The 14,145-nt window shown below is 46.5% G+C and overlaps 1 protein-coding gene across 3 annotated transcripts in view; it reads left to right on the forward strand.

The window, feature by feature from the left end:
- Window positions 1-11,690, forward strand: part of LAMA3 (laminin subunit alpha 3) — a 211,988-nt gene extending 200,298 nt beyond the window's left edge. The window contains exons 69-75 of one of the 3 annotated variants that reach the window (XM_074352153.1): window positions 2,476-2,659; window positions 4,529-4,669; window positions 6,824-6,983; window positions 7,095-7,225; window positions 9,030-9,123; window positions 10,305-10,424; window positions 11,184-11,690. In XM_074352153.1, the coding sequence (XP_074208254.1) occupies window positions 2,476-2,659; window positions 4,529-4,669; window positions 6,824-6,983; window positions 7,095-7,225; window positions 9,030-9,123; window positions 10,305-10,424; window positions 11,184-11,329 (976 nt within the window). In that variant the 3' untranslated portion in view covers window positions 11,330-11,690. The remainder of the gene's footprint in view (window positions 1-2,475; window positions 2,660-4,528; window positions 4,670-6,823; window positions 6,984-7,094; window positions 7,226-9,029; window positions 9,124-10,304; window positions 10,425-11,183) is intronic. The other 2 variants (XM_074352154.1, XM_010958042.3) reach the window with 2 other exon arrangements.
- Window positions 11,691-14,145: the final 2,455 nt, after the last annotated feature.

The raw sequence follows: 14,145 nt of genomic DNA on the forward strand, positions 1-14,145 counted from the left end.
GAGTGTCGGAAAGGGAGGGGCTGGGTTCTGAGGGAGACTGCCTGGGCCAGCAGCTCCACCTCTCCAGTTGCTCCACGGAACCTCTCGGGACTCCTGATTTGCCTGAACTGTGCTGGTGGAGGCTAAGGCAGCTGGCAGAAGTGGTGACCCTCTCAGCCGTCGGCCCCTCCTGGGGCTACAGCGATGGGGCGGCCCCGCTCCCCATCACTGCTCTCTCGGTCAAGCTGACCTTAATGACAGCAGTCTTCCTGCAGATGCTGCCGGGCTGTCCTTTTCCCGCTTCCCCTCCCTCCGGCCGCCTGGCTCTGTGGCTTCTCCAGCATCTCTGCCTTCCCCTCCCTCCCTGGCCCCTTTCACCCTTGCATCTTCTCTGAGCACATTCACTATAATGAGTTACCTGGCTGCTTCTGATGACTCCACCCCAGCATCTTCCCAACCAACACTAAATTATATATAATAAATGGAAAAGGTAGCATTCTTAAACGGAAAGTGAAAAAAATAATCCATAGTAAATATAACTTTTAAATTATTTTAGCCCCAAATATTGTAGTGGAGTATGCGTTCAGGGTGTTGCAAGATTTGGACTGTTCTGTTCTCATTCTGGTTTCTATTCTAGCAACTTTTTGCCTCTCTTTTAAAAACCTGTACCACCAATTTTTTTTAACCCATTCCTGAACGTATAAAAACGCTCCTTTGCTCTCTGCCCCACCCTCCTATCCTCCATCAAACTTCATATGCCAGGACCTGAATCCACTGATGTCTTTTCTGGGTGTTAGTCAGTTAGTCTTTTCTGAAAGAAAATTGCTCTAAGAAATAATTCTGGAAAGCAAATTTCAAGTCTAATAACCAAGCCCACATATGTAAAGTACTTTTAATTCTGTAGCAAGTTCTAATATCCGCCTTAAATTGGCTAACCCTCGTTCTCCAAACCTCCGCACTAACACGCAGCTACAGCAAGGGGAATGTTGAGCAGTGTCACCATCTGGTCGGTTTAATTTCACAAATATAGGTTTCTTTTTCACTTTGGAGAACAGTTATCCTCAAGGAAACCTGCGAATCTGAGGAATTAAAGCGCATCTCGGCGTTTGCTCAGCCTCACAGTATTAAAAACCAAAGAGATGTCACAGTGTAATTATTCCTCCCACTTCCTGATTCTGCGTCCACATTTTCCATTTGCAATTTAATTCGATCCAGTAACTACTTCTTGAGGGCATACTGTGTCCCAGGCACTGGGGATCCAGCTGTAGGCAGGATAGACCCCATTCCTGCCCTGTCGGATGTGCACTTGGACATAAACCACCAGGAATGGGTGATGGCAGCCTATTGCTACCCATGACTCCCAGCACCTTCTCCCCGTGCACTTTCCGGCCGCCCCTTGGTGCACTGTGAGCAACTCAAGGAATGACACTTCCATCCCTGCATGTCCAGTGCCCCCCGCAGTGCCTTACCTGCCCCCTCGTTAAATATTTGTTGAATGAGTGAATAAGTGGATGGGTGGATGGATGTGAGTTTTCACAGAAAGTAAAGCTTGCTAAGCCACACATGCCTACAATAGGTAACCATCACGCAAAGGAATACTAACTTTTGTTCTCTGCTTTTACTACATGATACTTGCTTAATTCCTGCTCATCACAGGTGAGGTATTAAGGTCTGAGAAATGTAAGGGTGTTGGGAGAAGGTGGGTGTGTACTTCTGTGCCTCTAGGTTAAATATGTCTTGCAGAAAGAAAATGCTTGCTGATGCTTAAATTAAATCTTTGTTGTTCAAGTTGTCCCCTGACTTCTCCTCACAGCTTCCCGCTGCCTGCATGTATACAATACAGAATGCATATTCACTGGGTCTAAAAATCGGGGCTCCTAAGTGAAATAATCCAGTCGCCAAAACACAAATACTGTGTGACTTCAGTTTTATGAAGCAGCTTGAGTCGTCAGATTCATAGAGACAGAAAGGAGAAGGGTGGATGCGGCGGGGCTGTGGGGAGGAGGGAAGGCGGAGTTGTTTAATGTGTACAGAGTTTCAGTTTTGCAAGATGGAAATAGTTCTGGGGGTTGGATACACAATAATGTGAAAGTACTTAACACTACTGAACTGTACTTTTAAAAATGGTTAAGGTGGTAAACTTTAGGTTTATGCATATTTCACCATAATTTTCTAAAATGTAGATTTTTCTAAGTAAGGCATATTGCTTCTTGCCATGTGCTGGGACTTACATCACTAGCTAAGTTTGCCATAAAACTTCCTCTTATTCCCCAACAAAATAAGGAAATTATACAACAAAACTTTCAATGCCTAGAACGTAATGGCTTTTAAAAATTCCCAAAGAGACAGACATTTGATAAGTACTTGTTTAGTTTATTCATTTAAATCATGGGGTGTGGATGTTTGCTTCCCACCCTCTCACCTGACTTGGGAGATTTGGGAAAACTCTAAAATCATCTTATTTTCCTTCTTTGCTCTTTGCTTTCTCTCCCCCAGGTTGCAGTTTGCTGTGGACGTGCAGACAACTTCGTCCAGAGGGCTCTTGTTTTATGCAGGCGCTAAGAACTCCTTCATGGCTCTTTATCTTTCAAAAGGACGTCTGGTCTTTGCATTGGGGGCAGAAGGGAAAAAACTGAAGCTCAAAAGCAAAGAGAAGTGCAGTGATGGGAAGTGGCACACGGTGAGAGCTGGGGCTGCCCTGGAACCTCTGCGCAGGGCCAGGTGCACCCGCGAGTAGCTAAAAATGGGGGTCTCAGCGTTCGTCCAGGCACGAGGGCAGAAGCTCTGGGAGCGCGCGTGCGGTTGCAGGCACTGAGCGCCCCAGCATCTCAGCCCCAGAGCCTCCCGCATGTGCCGTGTACAAATGTCATCCTAAATGCCGACGCAGGCTTTATTCCCTGCTCCTCCAGTCCCCTCCTCGCCCCCTAGGCTGCCTCACTCCCCCTGCCTATTCCCACCCCTGCTCCCGGGACCAGTTCTCTCCTTCAGGATGATTTCCAGGGCTCCAGGCCTCTCTCTGAGTCTGGGATGCCTTCTCTATAACACAGGTGTGAGGATCCACATCGCTAGCATCTCAGCTCTTGCCTGAAGGCGTCCTAGGCTTAAAGAAATACAATTTAAGGCATGAAGGGACCTTTTTTTTTTTTTCTGATAAGGGAACTGGAACTTAAAATAATTAAGTGGCTTAACAAGTTACATTCAATTAGTCATTCAACAAATATTTAGTGAGCTGCCATTCTGGAGCACATAAACAAACAAACCAACCAAAAAACCAGTATAATATCAGATACTGGTAAGTGCTTTGAGAAGACAATAAAACAAGGTAAGGAAGTAGCTGAGTAGAGAGACTATTTTGAATAAGATAGTGAAAGAAGGCCTCCTCCAAGGGGTGGCAGTCATGTGAAGTTACAGGAAGGGTGTTCTAGGCGGAGGTAACAGCAAATACAAAGACCCAGAGGTAGGAATTAGCTAAATGAACAGAACAGAGAGGATAAGAAGTGGGGTTCAAGAGCGAGGCAGGGACCAGATCATTTAAGCACTGAAGGCCAAGGTGAGGATTTGGAATTTTACTCTGAATGTCTTTTGGAGAGTCTAAAACTGAAAAAGGAGCATTTCACAAACAGATTTATATTTTTAAAAATTCTCTGTAGTCGAAGAGTCTAAAAGGGAGTAAGAGTAGAAGTAGGTAGACCAGTTGGATGCTGTTGCCTCTGGTTCAAGAGGACATGGTGGAGGTGGGGAGAAGTGGACCAGACAGGATGTGTTCTGAAGGCAGAGCCAAGAGGGCTGGCTGCTGGAAAGAGAGGACTCAGTAGCAGGTCCTCTGATTTTGGACCAGCGATTGGATCAAGAGTGGAACTTTTGCTGAGATGGAGAAGATGGGGAGGAGGTGGGTGTGGCTGGGGAAGAGTGGGAGTTCTGTTGTGAGCATCCTCTGGCTGAGTTGCTTATCAGACATCCAAGCCCAGGAGTCAGGAGACAGTAGAGGCCAGAGGTCATGCTGGGCGCCTACACTGGGGAGTTGTTAGTGAACAGTCTCATAGCTACAAGGTGGCAGAATCCACTCTAGAGCCCAGGGGTCCTGACTTTCAGCAGGGAGTTTGAAACACTTGCTCCTCCTGATAGAAGAGAAGTAGCCATTGACCCCTTGCTCCAGGACCAGCGCTCAGAGGAGCACATGACTTCACCCGCCGCAGCTCTGCACAGACCCTCCCTTCCCCTTTGTTGCATGGATGTGTGTCTATTTATGATTCCTTTGGCTCTTCAGTTATTTCTCTTTTGTAAGTTTCCGGGTCAATTATATGCTTTTGTTCTCTTCTGAGAAATCCTTTTTTTAGTTCATGTTTTAAGCTCACTTTGTTTAATATCTAACATACTCTCACAAATGATGATGATGACAATAGTAGGGAGAAAAATCTCTTAATTTTTTAAAGCTCTTTGAAGGGACAGAAAAGCATTTTCTTTTTTAAACTTCCTGTGACCACTAATAAAATACAGCACCAACGATCAAAGACAAGAATCTGATTAATTTATTTTCTTTACCCTTAAGGTGGCATTTGGGCAAGATGGAGAAAAGGGGCGCTTGGTTGTGGATGGTCTGAGGGCCCGGGAGGGAAGGTTGCCTGGAAATTCCACCATCAGCCTCAGAGCACCAATTTACTTGGGATCATCTCCATCAGGGAAACCAAAGGTAAACAGTTATTCTTCAGAGCCATAGATAAGAACAATTCACTTTATAATCATTATAATTGTATAAGATATTCAAGCAAATCAGAATACTTTAAATTATTTTAATAACTGAATATGTGTTTTAATGTTATTTGGTGACTAAAATACAATTATCTCAAGAACCAAATTGGGAAAAAGTTGGGCTGAGGGGAAAATCACAAGTCTGCCTGTCTCCAGGAAGGAGGGGTGCGTACCTGGATTTGTCAAGTTCAAAGGCCCCTTTGGGGCCATGGCTTCAGGGCTGAGCTCTGTGATGCCCTCTCCCTGGTCTCTCTCTCTCCTCCACGCCGCCAGAGCACTGATTGCACCTGCGTTACTTGGGGTGGCCGAACTCACCTGTCATTCTTCTCCCAGATTTGCCTTTTCTCCCGCAAAATGAAGTAAGGTGGCCCTGTCAATGGTGCAGGTCCTGGAATTGTCCTCTGCTAAACGTGCTGCCAGAAGCTTGGCTCCTTTGCCCCATGCTTATGGCTGGTGTCCGTTCTGGGGTAATGTGTGCTTGCAGCAGGGGAGGAAGGGCTGAGACTCAAATCTGGGCTAGAAATGGACACCATTAAAGCGGGCCACTTCCGCCAGCATGGATTCTAGGCGGTCTGGCTGCCCTAGTCTAGGCCTTGTTGCCTCCACAGGGCTCAGCCTGACCCACCTGAATTTTGCACTGGGGTTTGGGCCAAAGCCCCAGTAAGTTATAAAGTCTTGTTTTACTTTATTGTGTATGATACCTTGGGTATATGTATCATGAATAATATATAACATGATATGGTCTATGTGTTATGTTATCTAATACGTAGATAACGTGTAACATATTAATTGCTAAGGAGGATAGTCAATGTTTGCTTTTCTGCAACCTTCGTACCTATTTCCCTCTCAGAGAAATCAGGATGGGGCAGTGATTCAGGGCACAATTTGGGTGCTCTTTTGACTCAGATAAATCAGACTCAACATCCTAGCATCTGAGATGACCAGTAGCCTCCCGCTTACAATACTCTTTACAAGCAAGGTGCTGTCTGCAGCCTTCCTTCAGCCTGAAGGTGCAGACCCCTAATTACCCTCCTCTGTGTCCTCTGAAAGGGCAGGCAACATCCAGTCAACCAGGAGCTGCCTCAGAACACCAAAACCTGCAGCCAGTACTTAGGGATCCAGTGCTAGGGTGAGGCCTAGCCTGGAGCGCCCGAGCATGGTGTCAGACACAGGCTCTTCCTTGTAGGCGATGGCAGATCCTAAGGAACTAAAAATTTCAGTACTTTGTTGTTGGCACTGACACCACCTACATCTATGATGCCACCACATTCTCTTACAATTGTCATGTCTTGCATCTGTGCAGGATCCCAGAGTCCTGAAAGCATTTGTTCCAGAAGCAAGTTGAGGGCTTTTATTCAGTGATTTATTAACTTTTTTTTTGAGAATTTCATGCAAGTGACAGCCTCTCTTCCTAGGAAAATGCACAGAACACCTGGTAGATAATTTAAGGGATCACAGAACCCTGGGCCCCTGTTCCAGGCCAGCATTAGGCAGCCCTGGGCCTCCACGCAAGCCTACTGATGCTGCCCCCTGGGTCTTATCTCAGCCCGACAGCATTCGTGCTGTGTTGGTGGTGCACAGGGCCCAACAATGTAGGGAGCTTTTTTTACTCTTTATTATTTGCGGAATGTTTTGGCCTCTGTTTTCAGTCAGCTGCCCTGCATTAAGCTATCACACGGGCTTATGAAACCCCAAGAAGTGGTTTGTACCTGCAAAGAGGTGAGATCTGTGAGCTGCGAGGTGGAAATTTCCCCTGTGCCAGCTTTGACTGTGTGGATAGGGTCAAGTCGCCCTCTTTCCTCTTGTTCCACACTAGACAGCCATCCTCACCACCCCTACCCTCTGCACACACGCACACTTGGTTTGGTGGCACCTTCAAACTTTGACCACCCACCAGACATCTGGTATCCAGGTTTTGTGGCACTGTGGGGAGAGCCAGAATAAAACAGTCAGACCCACCTGACTCTTGAGAGCAGGACTGATGAATCCCCATTTCTTCCCCTTGTGGACTACTGCCCTGCCCTTAACCTTGGCCGCCACACGTTTTTGGGAGTTGCAAGTGATGAAGTTTGCTTTCTTGTCTGCTTGGTCACAGAGCCTCCCCCAAAACAGTTTTGTGGGCTGCCTGAGGAACTTTCAGTTGGATTCAAAACCCCTGGATACCCCTTCTGCAAGCTTTGGGGTGTCTCCCTGCTTGGGCGGCTCTTTGGAGAAAGGCATTTACTTTTCCCAAGAAGGAGGTCATGTCATCCTAGGTAAGGAGCAGTTCGGAAGAGTTTATATCTTTATATCATTGATTCTGAAGAACTTTGTCCTTCTCCTTCAATTACGATGTTTTCACTGTTTCTTTTTTTTCCTTTTGAAAGCAAACTCTGTGTTGTTGGGGCCAGAGTTTAAGCTTGTCTTCAGCATTCGCCCAAGAAGTCTCACTGGAATCCTAATACACATCGGAAGTCAACCCGGCAAGCACTTATGTGTTTATATGGAGGCAGGAAAGGTGCGTAGCCATCTGATGACACGGGAAGATTGTGTGAATTTGGATTAGGACCAGATTCCATTTCTGGAGACTATGGCGGGTAAAGTTATGGTAGAGAATACAATCTTGTATTTAGGAGACCTGACTTCAGGGCTAACTTACCATTTTCCTTTAGCAAGTAACTTGGTCATCATGTTTTCTGTTCTGCATCTTTAAAGCTGGGAACATTCAAACAAGCTGAGCTGAGTTCCAGCTGCACCATGTGGTTATAAGGCCCTAGGGAAGTTACTTAACCTCTTTCAGACTCAGTTTCTTTATCGTTAAAACATGGAGAATAATGCTTTTATTTAAGGGCTTTGGTCAAGAGAAGAGAAACTGCCGTATACTCCATCCATGTGCATTTTTCTTGCCTCCACTGCACCCTGGTCTCACCTCTGCTTTTATTTAACGAGGCCAGTGCCAGAATTCCTGGGATAGATTTTCTTACCGGCTGTCTACACCACATGACAGCCACGCCGTGGCCCTGTGTCCTCTAGATCAGTTCCAAGCCCCCTCATGGTGTCTGCACAGCTCACCCGTCCTCTGGTCCTGGCTGCCATGCCGGCCTCTGGGTCTCCACCCAGGATACTGTAGTTTTTCCTGGATTCCTTCTCTAGCACATGCCTCTGTGACTTCATCCCTCCCGTCACTCACGGGCCTCGTCAGTGTCTTGTTTTCTCCACCCAGCTATAGCTCTTTCCTTTTCAAACAATAACTCTTTAAAACCAAATTCATTCAGGAAGCCTCTCTTAGTTAAGGCCTCAAGGCAAAGACTTATATACACCATTATCTTTTACCTCCATCCTTCCACAGTTTATTAGATGTGAGGGGAAACTCTCAGAATAAGATAAAACAGCCAAAACTCCTAGAACACTTTTATTTCGGTTGCACCTTTAAGTCTGAGCCGGCCTCTTGTGGGTCAGAGAAGCAAGCACCTGTGTTTCGTGGTGGTTCAGACAAGGCTGGCTTTTCAGGGGAGAGGTTGGGGAGCGTCTCCTGAGAGAGCTTCTGGATAGGAAATAATCCCCCCAAAACGAACTCAAGACCTGATGACCTTCCTAACAGCAGAGACACTGTTCAGCTCAAAAACTGCCTGAGAACAGGCTGTACTGTCCAGCTCCATGCAAATTAAGTGTAGGCTATTTATCAACATGCTTGTTTCAGTGCTGTCTGCTCACTGACCTTGCTTCCGCCCTTGGAGAATCCTGGCGCAGAGAGTGGAAACGCGGGATCCCGCACAGGGGCTCGTCGAGCGCCTGAGCCCTGACATGTGCCCAGTGCGATCTCAGTCGGTCAGCTTGCTGAATTCCTTGGGCGAGAGCCCCCTCTGAGTCCTGTGTTCATGGGATTATTATAATTGGCTGACCCTTGCAGCAGGGTGTAGGCCTTGACCAGCATTTTTGCCTTCCAAATTTTACATGTCCTTCTAAACAGAGCCGCTGTCACATATTAATAGCTAAGGCAGGTCTTCGATGCTGATCAGTAACTTTTGTGTGGGGCCTCCCGAGAGTGAGGGGCAGGAATGGGAGGGGCAGTCTCTTTGCCTCGGGCGGCAACTCCAGGAAGGTGGGGTTTGCAGCTCACTTACATGGAGGGGATGCAGCAGAGAGATTCTTGCCAAGCCTTGGCCCCCCCGTGTAATCACCTGGTGCAGGAGTCGGGGCGGGGCACCTATATTTAAAGTGCTCCTGGGTGGTCAGGGTGTGAGGGCTGGGAAGGGAAGAAGGCAGGGGAAGTGGCTCCACCTGCCTTGCAGAAGGAACTAGAAAACGCATGTGTGTTCCAGGTCACGGCCTCTGTGGGCAGTGAGGCAAGTGGGATCTCGACATCAGTCACACCACAGCGGTCTCTGTGTGATGGACAGTGGCACTCGGTGGCAGGTAGGACTTCCAGTAGCCTGTTTTTCACACACTGGAATAGTCTCCCTTTCCATCCAGACTTGGGTATCCCAAATGCAGTTCATCCTACCATGAGTGTCACCCCACGAGGGTAACGTGGTGGGAACTCGTCCAGTCTCAGCTCCAGTTGTATTTGGGTAATTCGTGGCTCCAGTTCCCCATAACACACTGAGATTTTTCTTTTTGAGCCCAGCAAACTAAGTTATGTTTGTTTTCGAGATAGGATAACATTGTGGTTCAGATCTTGGCTCTGAAGTCAAAAAGAACAGAGGTCAAATCTCAGGTCCTTACCTGTGAGACCTTGAGCAAGCTGCTTAATTGCTCTTTACCTTCAGTTTCCTTATCTGCACAACAGAGATAAAAACAGCGCACACCTCCCAGGGTTGTGAAAATTAAATGGGATAATGCACGTAAAGTGCTTAGCAGTGTCCAGTAAGCACAAGTGCTCAGTAAACATGTGCTCTTACTGTTGTTAAAGGTCCCTGTTGGGTTGTTTTTTTCAACAACCATTTACTATTAATGCAAACAATTTAGGCACACCACTGGGCTGAGAGCAGGCATAGCCTCTCAAATCAAATCTGCTCTTTTAGGAATAACTTGGGCATATCAGTTTGGAGGTATATTAACCTGTATTGGCTAAAATACCTTTTGTTAAAAAGTAGTCTTTTCTTGGCAAACTTGAAAGCTAACTACCTTGCAGTTGGTTCATACTGTTAACATGGGAGTAATTTTATTTGGAGGGTGAAAAGCGACTTTGGAGTCAGTTTTCAGAAGTAGGTGTCTCCTTGGAAAGAACCGGAGATCACATAAAATACACACTGGCCTCTGGAGACAGGAGACCAACTTAAAACCAAGCCATCTTGCCCCGCTCAACGATTGAGGGTCACAGTCTGTTACCTGGGAAATGGGAGGAATAATGTCTTCCTCACAGGCTCATTTTAGGGTTCAATTCTGTAATATATGTGGATGCACCTAAACAGCACTTGGTGTTGAGAAATCAGTTGAAATTGTGCCCAGGTTGATGGAATTCCCACGAGCAGTGCTCCCATAGCCCAACAGACGTGAGTTAAAACGAAGCCAGTGGTGCTGCGCAGGTGTAGACATGACACAGTGGGCAGGGCTGCCCTCGAGTGATGGACCTGACCCGCTTCCTTTCTCTCCAGTCACCGTAAAGCAGCACATCCTGCACCTGGAGCTGGACGCGGACAATAGCTACACAGCCGGGCGGCTCCCCCTCCCGCCGGCCCGCACGCGGGAGCGTCTGCACATCGGAGGTGTCCCAGGTAATTCTTGTGCTGACTTCTACACCCACGTTGCCTCACGTCAGCTCTTAACATTTCCTTCTTAAACCGACAACGCGACGCCGCAGCCCTTGTTACCGGCAGGGCAGCCGTTGGCTGGACGTGGAGGCGGGGAGGCTCTTTCCAGCTTGTGGGGAAACCTGGTTGCTGCAATGGGGACGTTTCAGGGCAGCCCAGGCCATACTGCTGCCTCTCCCTCTCGTCCCAAGCCGATAATGTATAAGCCTCTCTTAAGAGGCTACGTGAACCTAGAAGCCTGATATCAGCAAAGAATCAGAAAAGGCCCACGTTACTGTCCAGGCCCTCCAGGCAGTTAGTTTTACTGGCCAGTTACTAAGCTTGTGGAGCCAGAATGGGGCAATCAGGCAGATGGGGGTGGAGTCAAGTTCAAGCCTGGAATTTTGCCTGGAAAGAGCTTTGTCAGTCTTCATTGTTTTATGTCCCTCCAAAACGTCCGGTGGTTAATTTTATACTCTTCCGTGAGCCATAAAAAGCACTAGAGTTCAGAGTCATTATCTATCAATTTGGGACGTAGAATCTCCTCCTTTGAAGAGTGTTAAGAGTAGCCTTGCGGCTGATTTATCACAGCAGGGGCTGTGCTGGGTGCTGCTTAAAGGAGGAGAGAACTGGGTGGCCTGAGACCCGGGGCCCTCTTCACTCTCATAAGACGGTTTCTTAACTGGAGTGCATTCGCTGGGTGGTATGAATTAGTCATTGAATGACTCTCCTTTTGTCTCTCAGCTAATTTGAAAACCCTGAAGCTTCCTGTGTGGAAATCCTTTTTTGGCTGCCTGAAGAATATTCAAGTCAACCACATTCCTATCCCTGTCACTGAAGCCACGGAAGTTCAGGGGACCGTCAGTCTGAATGGCTGTCCTGACCACTAACTCAGACCTGTCACACAGCAGGGAAGTTCGCCTCCAAAAGCACTGATTACTCAGCACGCCTCCCTCTCCCCACTCAAGGTCGTTCCTGACTTAAGACACCATCCGGATGGGATGAATAGCAAAGCTAATTTTCAATTCCAACCCCACAGACCCAGCATTTTGGCATTCAGTGCTCCATATACATTTTATATAAAAATCCCACTTCTTGAAGATGATGAACAAATTGTTACATGCTTTTGGTAATATCATTTTCCACTAAAAGTTAAATGTCTTTTAAAGAATATTATTTTCCACTTGTTAAAACAATAAATATCCTTTAAAGCACTTTAAAAAGACAAAAGCCTTAGCTGTGTTAAGATGTTATAATTTATGGGGTTAAGTAAGTGCAGAGTACTCTTTAAATTAGGACACTTTATTAACATAAAGCCGTTGGCTTGATGGTCATCGTTAATCGTATAAATTATTCAGCACCTGTTCAATGTGCTACTTAAAACACAGTTTTCTATAAATAATTATCAAGCACTGCTCAGTGTTGGGTCTACAGTCAGATTTGAGAAGTAATTACTACCTTGAAGGAAGATACCATCCAAAGGGGTAGGAACATAATGTTCATAAAACTGTAAATAACAAACTGAATTAATGAACCTGTAATTCCACTTGGCTTCCCACATACAGTCTGCTACCAACCAAGTTTAGATTATGATTATCAATTCCTTGAGGGCAAAAGCTATCTAGGAGGGGAGCTGAGATGGATGTGCTGCACACACTGTAATTAAAGCTGTGCATAAGAAGCTAAGAGAAGCCCATGGGAAGGAGGAATCGCTTCTAGTTTTATCTAGAAAATAATGGACCATGTTCTAGACCCGTATTATTACCTGGCACCACTCTCACTAACCAAGAAGACTCTGCAAGCATTTCTGTATCTCCAACATAGTATTTGTTCATCAGGAGAAAAAGAACAATTGTGAAATCTGAATACAGTAAGTAACCCTATATGGTATTCATATAGCTCCACGCCCTCCACCTCTGAAACTGCGCTCAGAGCTCCTTATGACCGTCACACTGCAGCCCCGTGGGCGCACTTTCCAACGACCACAGCTATGCAAACATGAACCGTTCTCCTGAAGAGGTAGCGAGGTCCCCATCACAGGGGGTTGAGGCTGGCTGCGGGGGCGGGGAGGGGGCGTTAGGGGTGCTATGCTGGGTCAGAGGTTGAATTTTATGACCTTAAGTCATGTGCTTTCTAAAAATACTGATTTCCAAATGAAAATTCCACCAGGCGAAGGCCTCTCAGACACTGAGTCTGCAGGAAGGACATCCACTTCGCCTGTCCTTGGCCGGGCGACGCTCAACGGGTGATTCTTTCTTCTGGGTTCCTGGTGTTAACCCAACCGAATCTACAGAATTATTCATTAGTGCTAATTAATCATGAGCACTTCCTAGATTCATTTGAAAGGAGCAATTAATTCTTTGTCAGTACCAGTGGTTTTCCCTCCATTTTGTGGTAGCTCGTAGAACAGGTGTCCGTGTGCAGCGTTTGCTGAAGGTGATGCCAGCCACCAGAGGGCAGCAGAGAGCGTCACAGATAGAATTAGAAGCAGAAGGCCCTCCCTGCGGCCCTTCTCAGATTACAAATGTGTGTTCTCTGAAGGGAATGTCTACCCCTCCTCAACTGAACCGTCGTGGGAATTACTTGTGAACTGTTGAGTGCCATGCAAATATCATCACCGTTATCTTCGTCCCTCTCACAAATTGCCCTGACCTTGGGAGCAACCATGTGCCTGCATGGGCTGCTTCCTTCACCATCTTGGCACCTCTTGACCTTACTCCCCAGTACCGGGGTGGTTGGGTTTTTGCCGCACTCACGATAACCCCCGGCAGAGGACGGTGGCCCCAGGCAGAACCCGCTAACATTTCCATCCTCCCAGGAGGGAAGTAACCCCACTTCCCCACAGAGGACTTTGACTCAACACCTATCTGTCCCGCTCCCCACCCGCCACAGGACTGCCCTGCAAGAAAACCCAAAGCCCAGCTCCTGCCTCCCACCACATTCACTCCTCTCCCTTCCAGCTCCCCAGTTCTCATTTTACTAATTCTGACTTTGGGTGTTTAGCCCTAGAAAGGCCAGATTCTCTCTCAGGAATGGAGACCTAAAGCCAGCATTTGAGTGGAACCATTTTCAAGTAACATTACTGTACTGAGTACAAATAGTATAAATGTTCATTATAGAAAAATTGTAAAATCACCCATAATCTCATCACTCGGAATTCAGTTTGAATTTGTTATATGTCTGCTATTCAACTTTAAATGCACATGTATTTCCTTACAAAATTATAATTACACTGTAAATATTGTTTTTTGTATGTTTTGAAAAACTATACGGTGTTTCCCAGGTCTTCGACCATAGAACATTCATCCATTAGATGAATTTACCGTAATACAGTCAACCAACCTCCAGTTGGTAGGCAGCTGGGTTGTTTCAAATTTTTGCTAATTTATAAGCAACTCTAGAATGAATATGTCCTGGAACGTAAACTTATCTATTTTCTTAGGATAAATTCTTAGAGGTAAAAACTGCTAAGTCAAAGGATTTGAACATCTGTATCTTTGTTGTTAGCTAATGCCCAATTGTTTCCTAAAAGGTTTTATTCCCCTTACATGCAAATCTTTTTTAACTCCCCTTAACCTCTGATGTCACTAATTATCAACTCACCACGAACTGCCCATGATCTCCAAGATAGGGAGCAGCTGTTGGACCAAGTCAGCTCAGAGTTCCAGCGTGCTCCAGGCTCACTTGCACCAAAAGCTCACCACCT

The sequence above is a fragment of the Camelus bactrianus genome, chromosome 24 (assembly GCF_048773025.1).
Source record: "Camelus bactrianus isolate YW-2024 breed Bactrian camel chromosome 24, ASM4877302v1, whole genome shotgun sequence".
NCBI lineage: Eukaryota > Metazoa > Chordata > Mammalia > Artiodactyla > Camelidae > Camelus > Camelus bactrianus.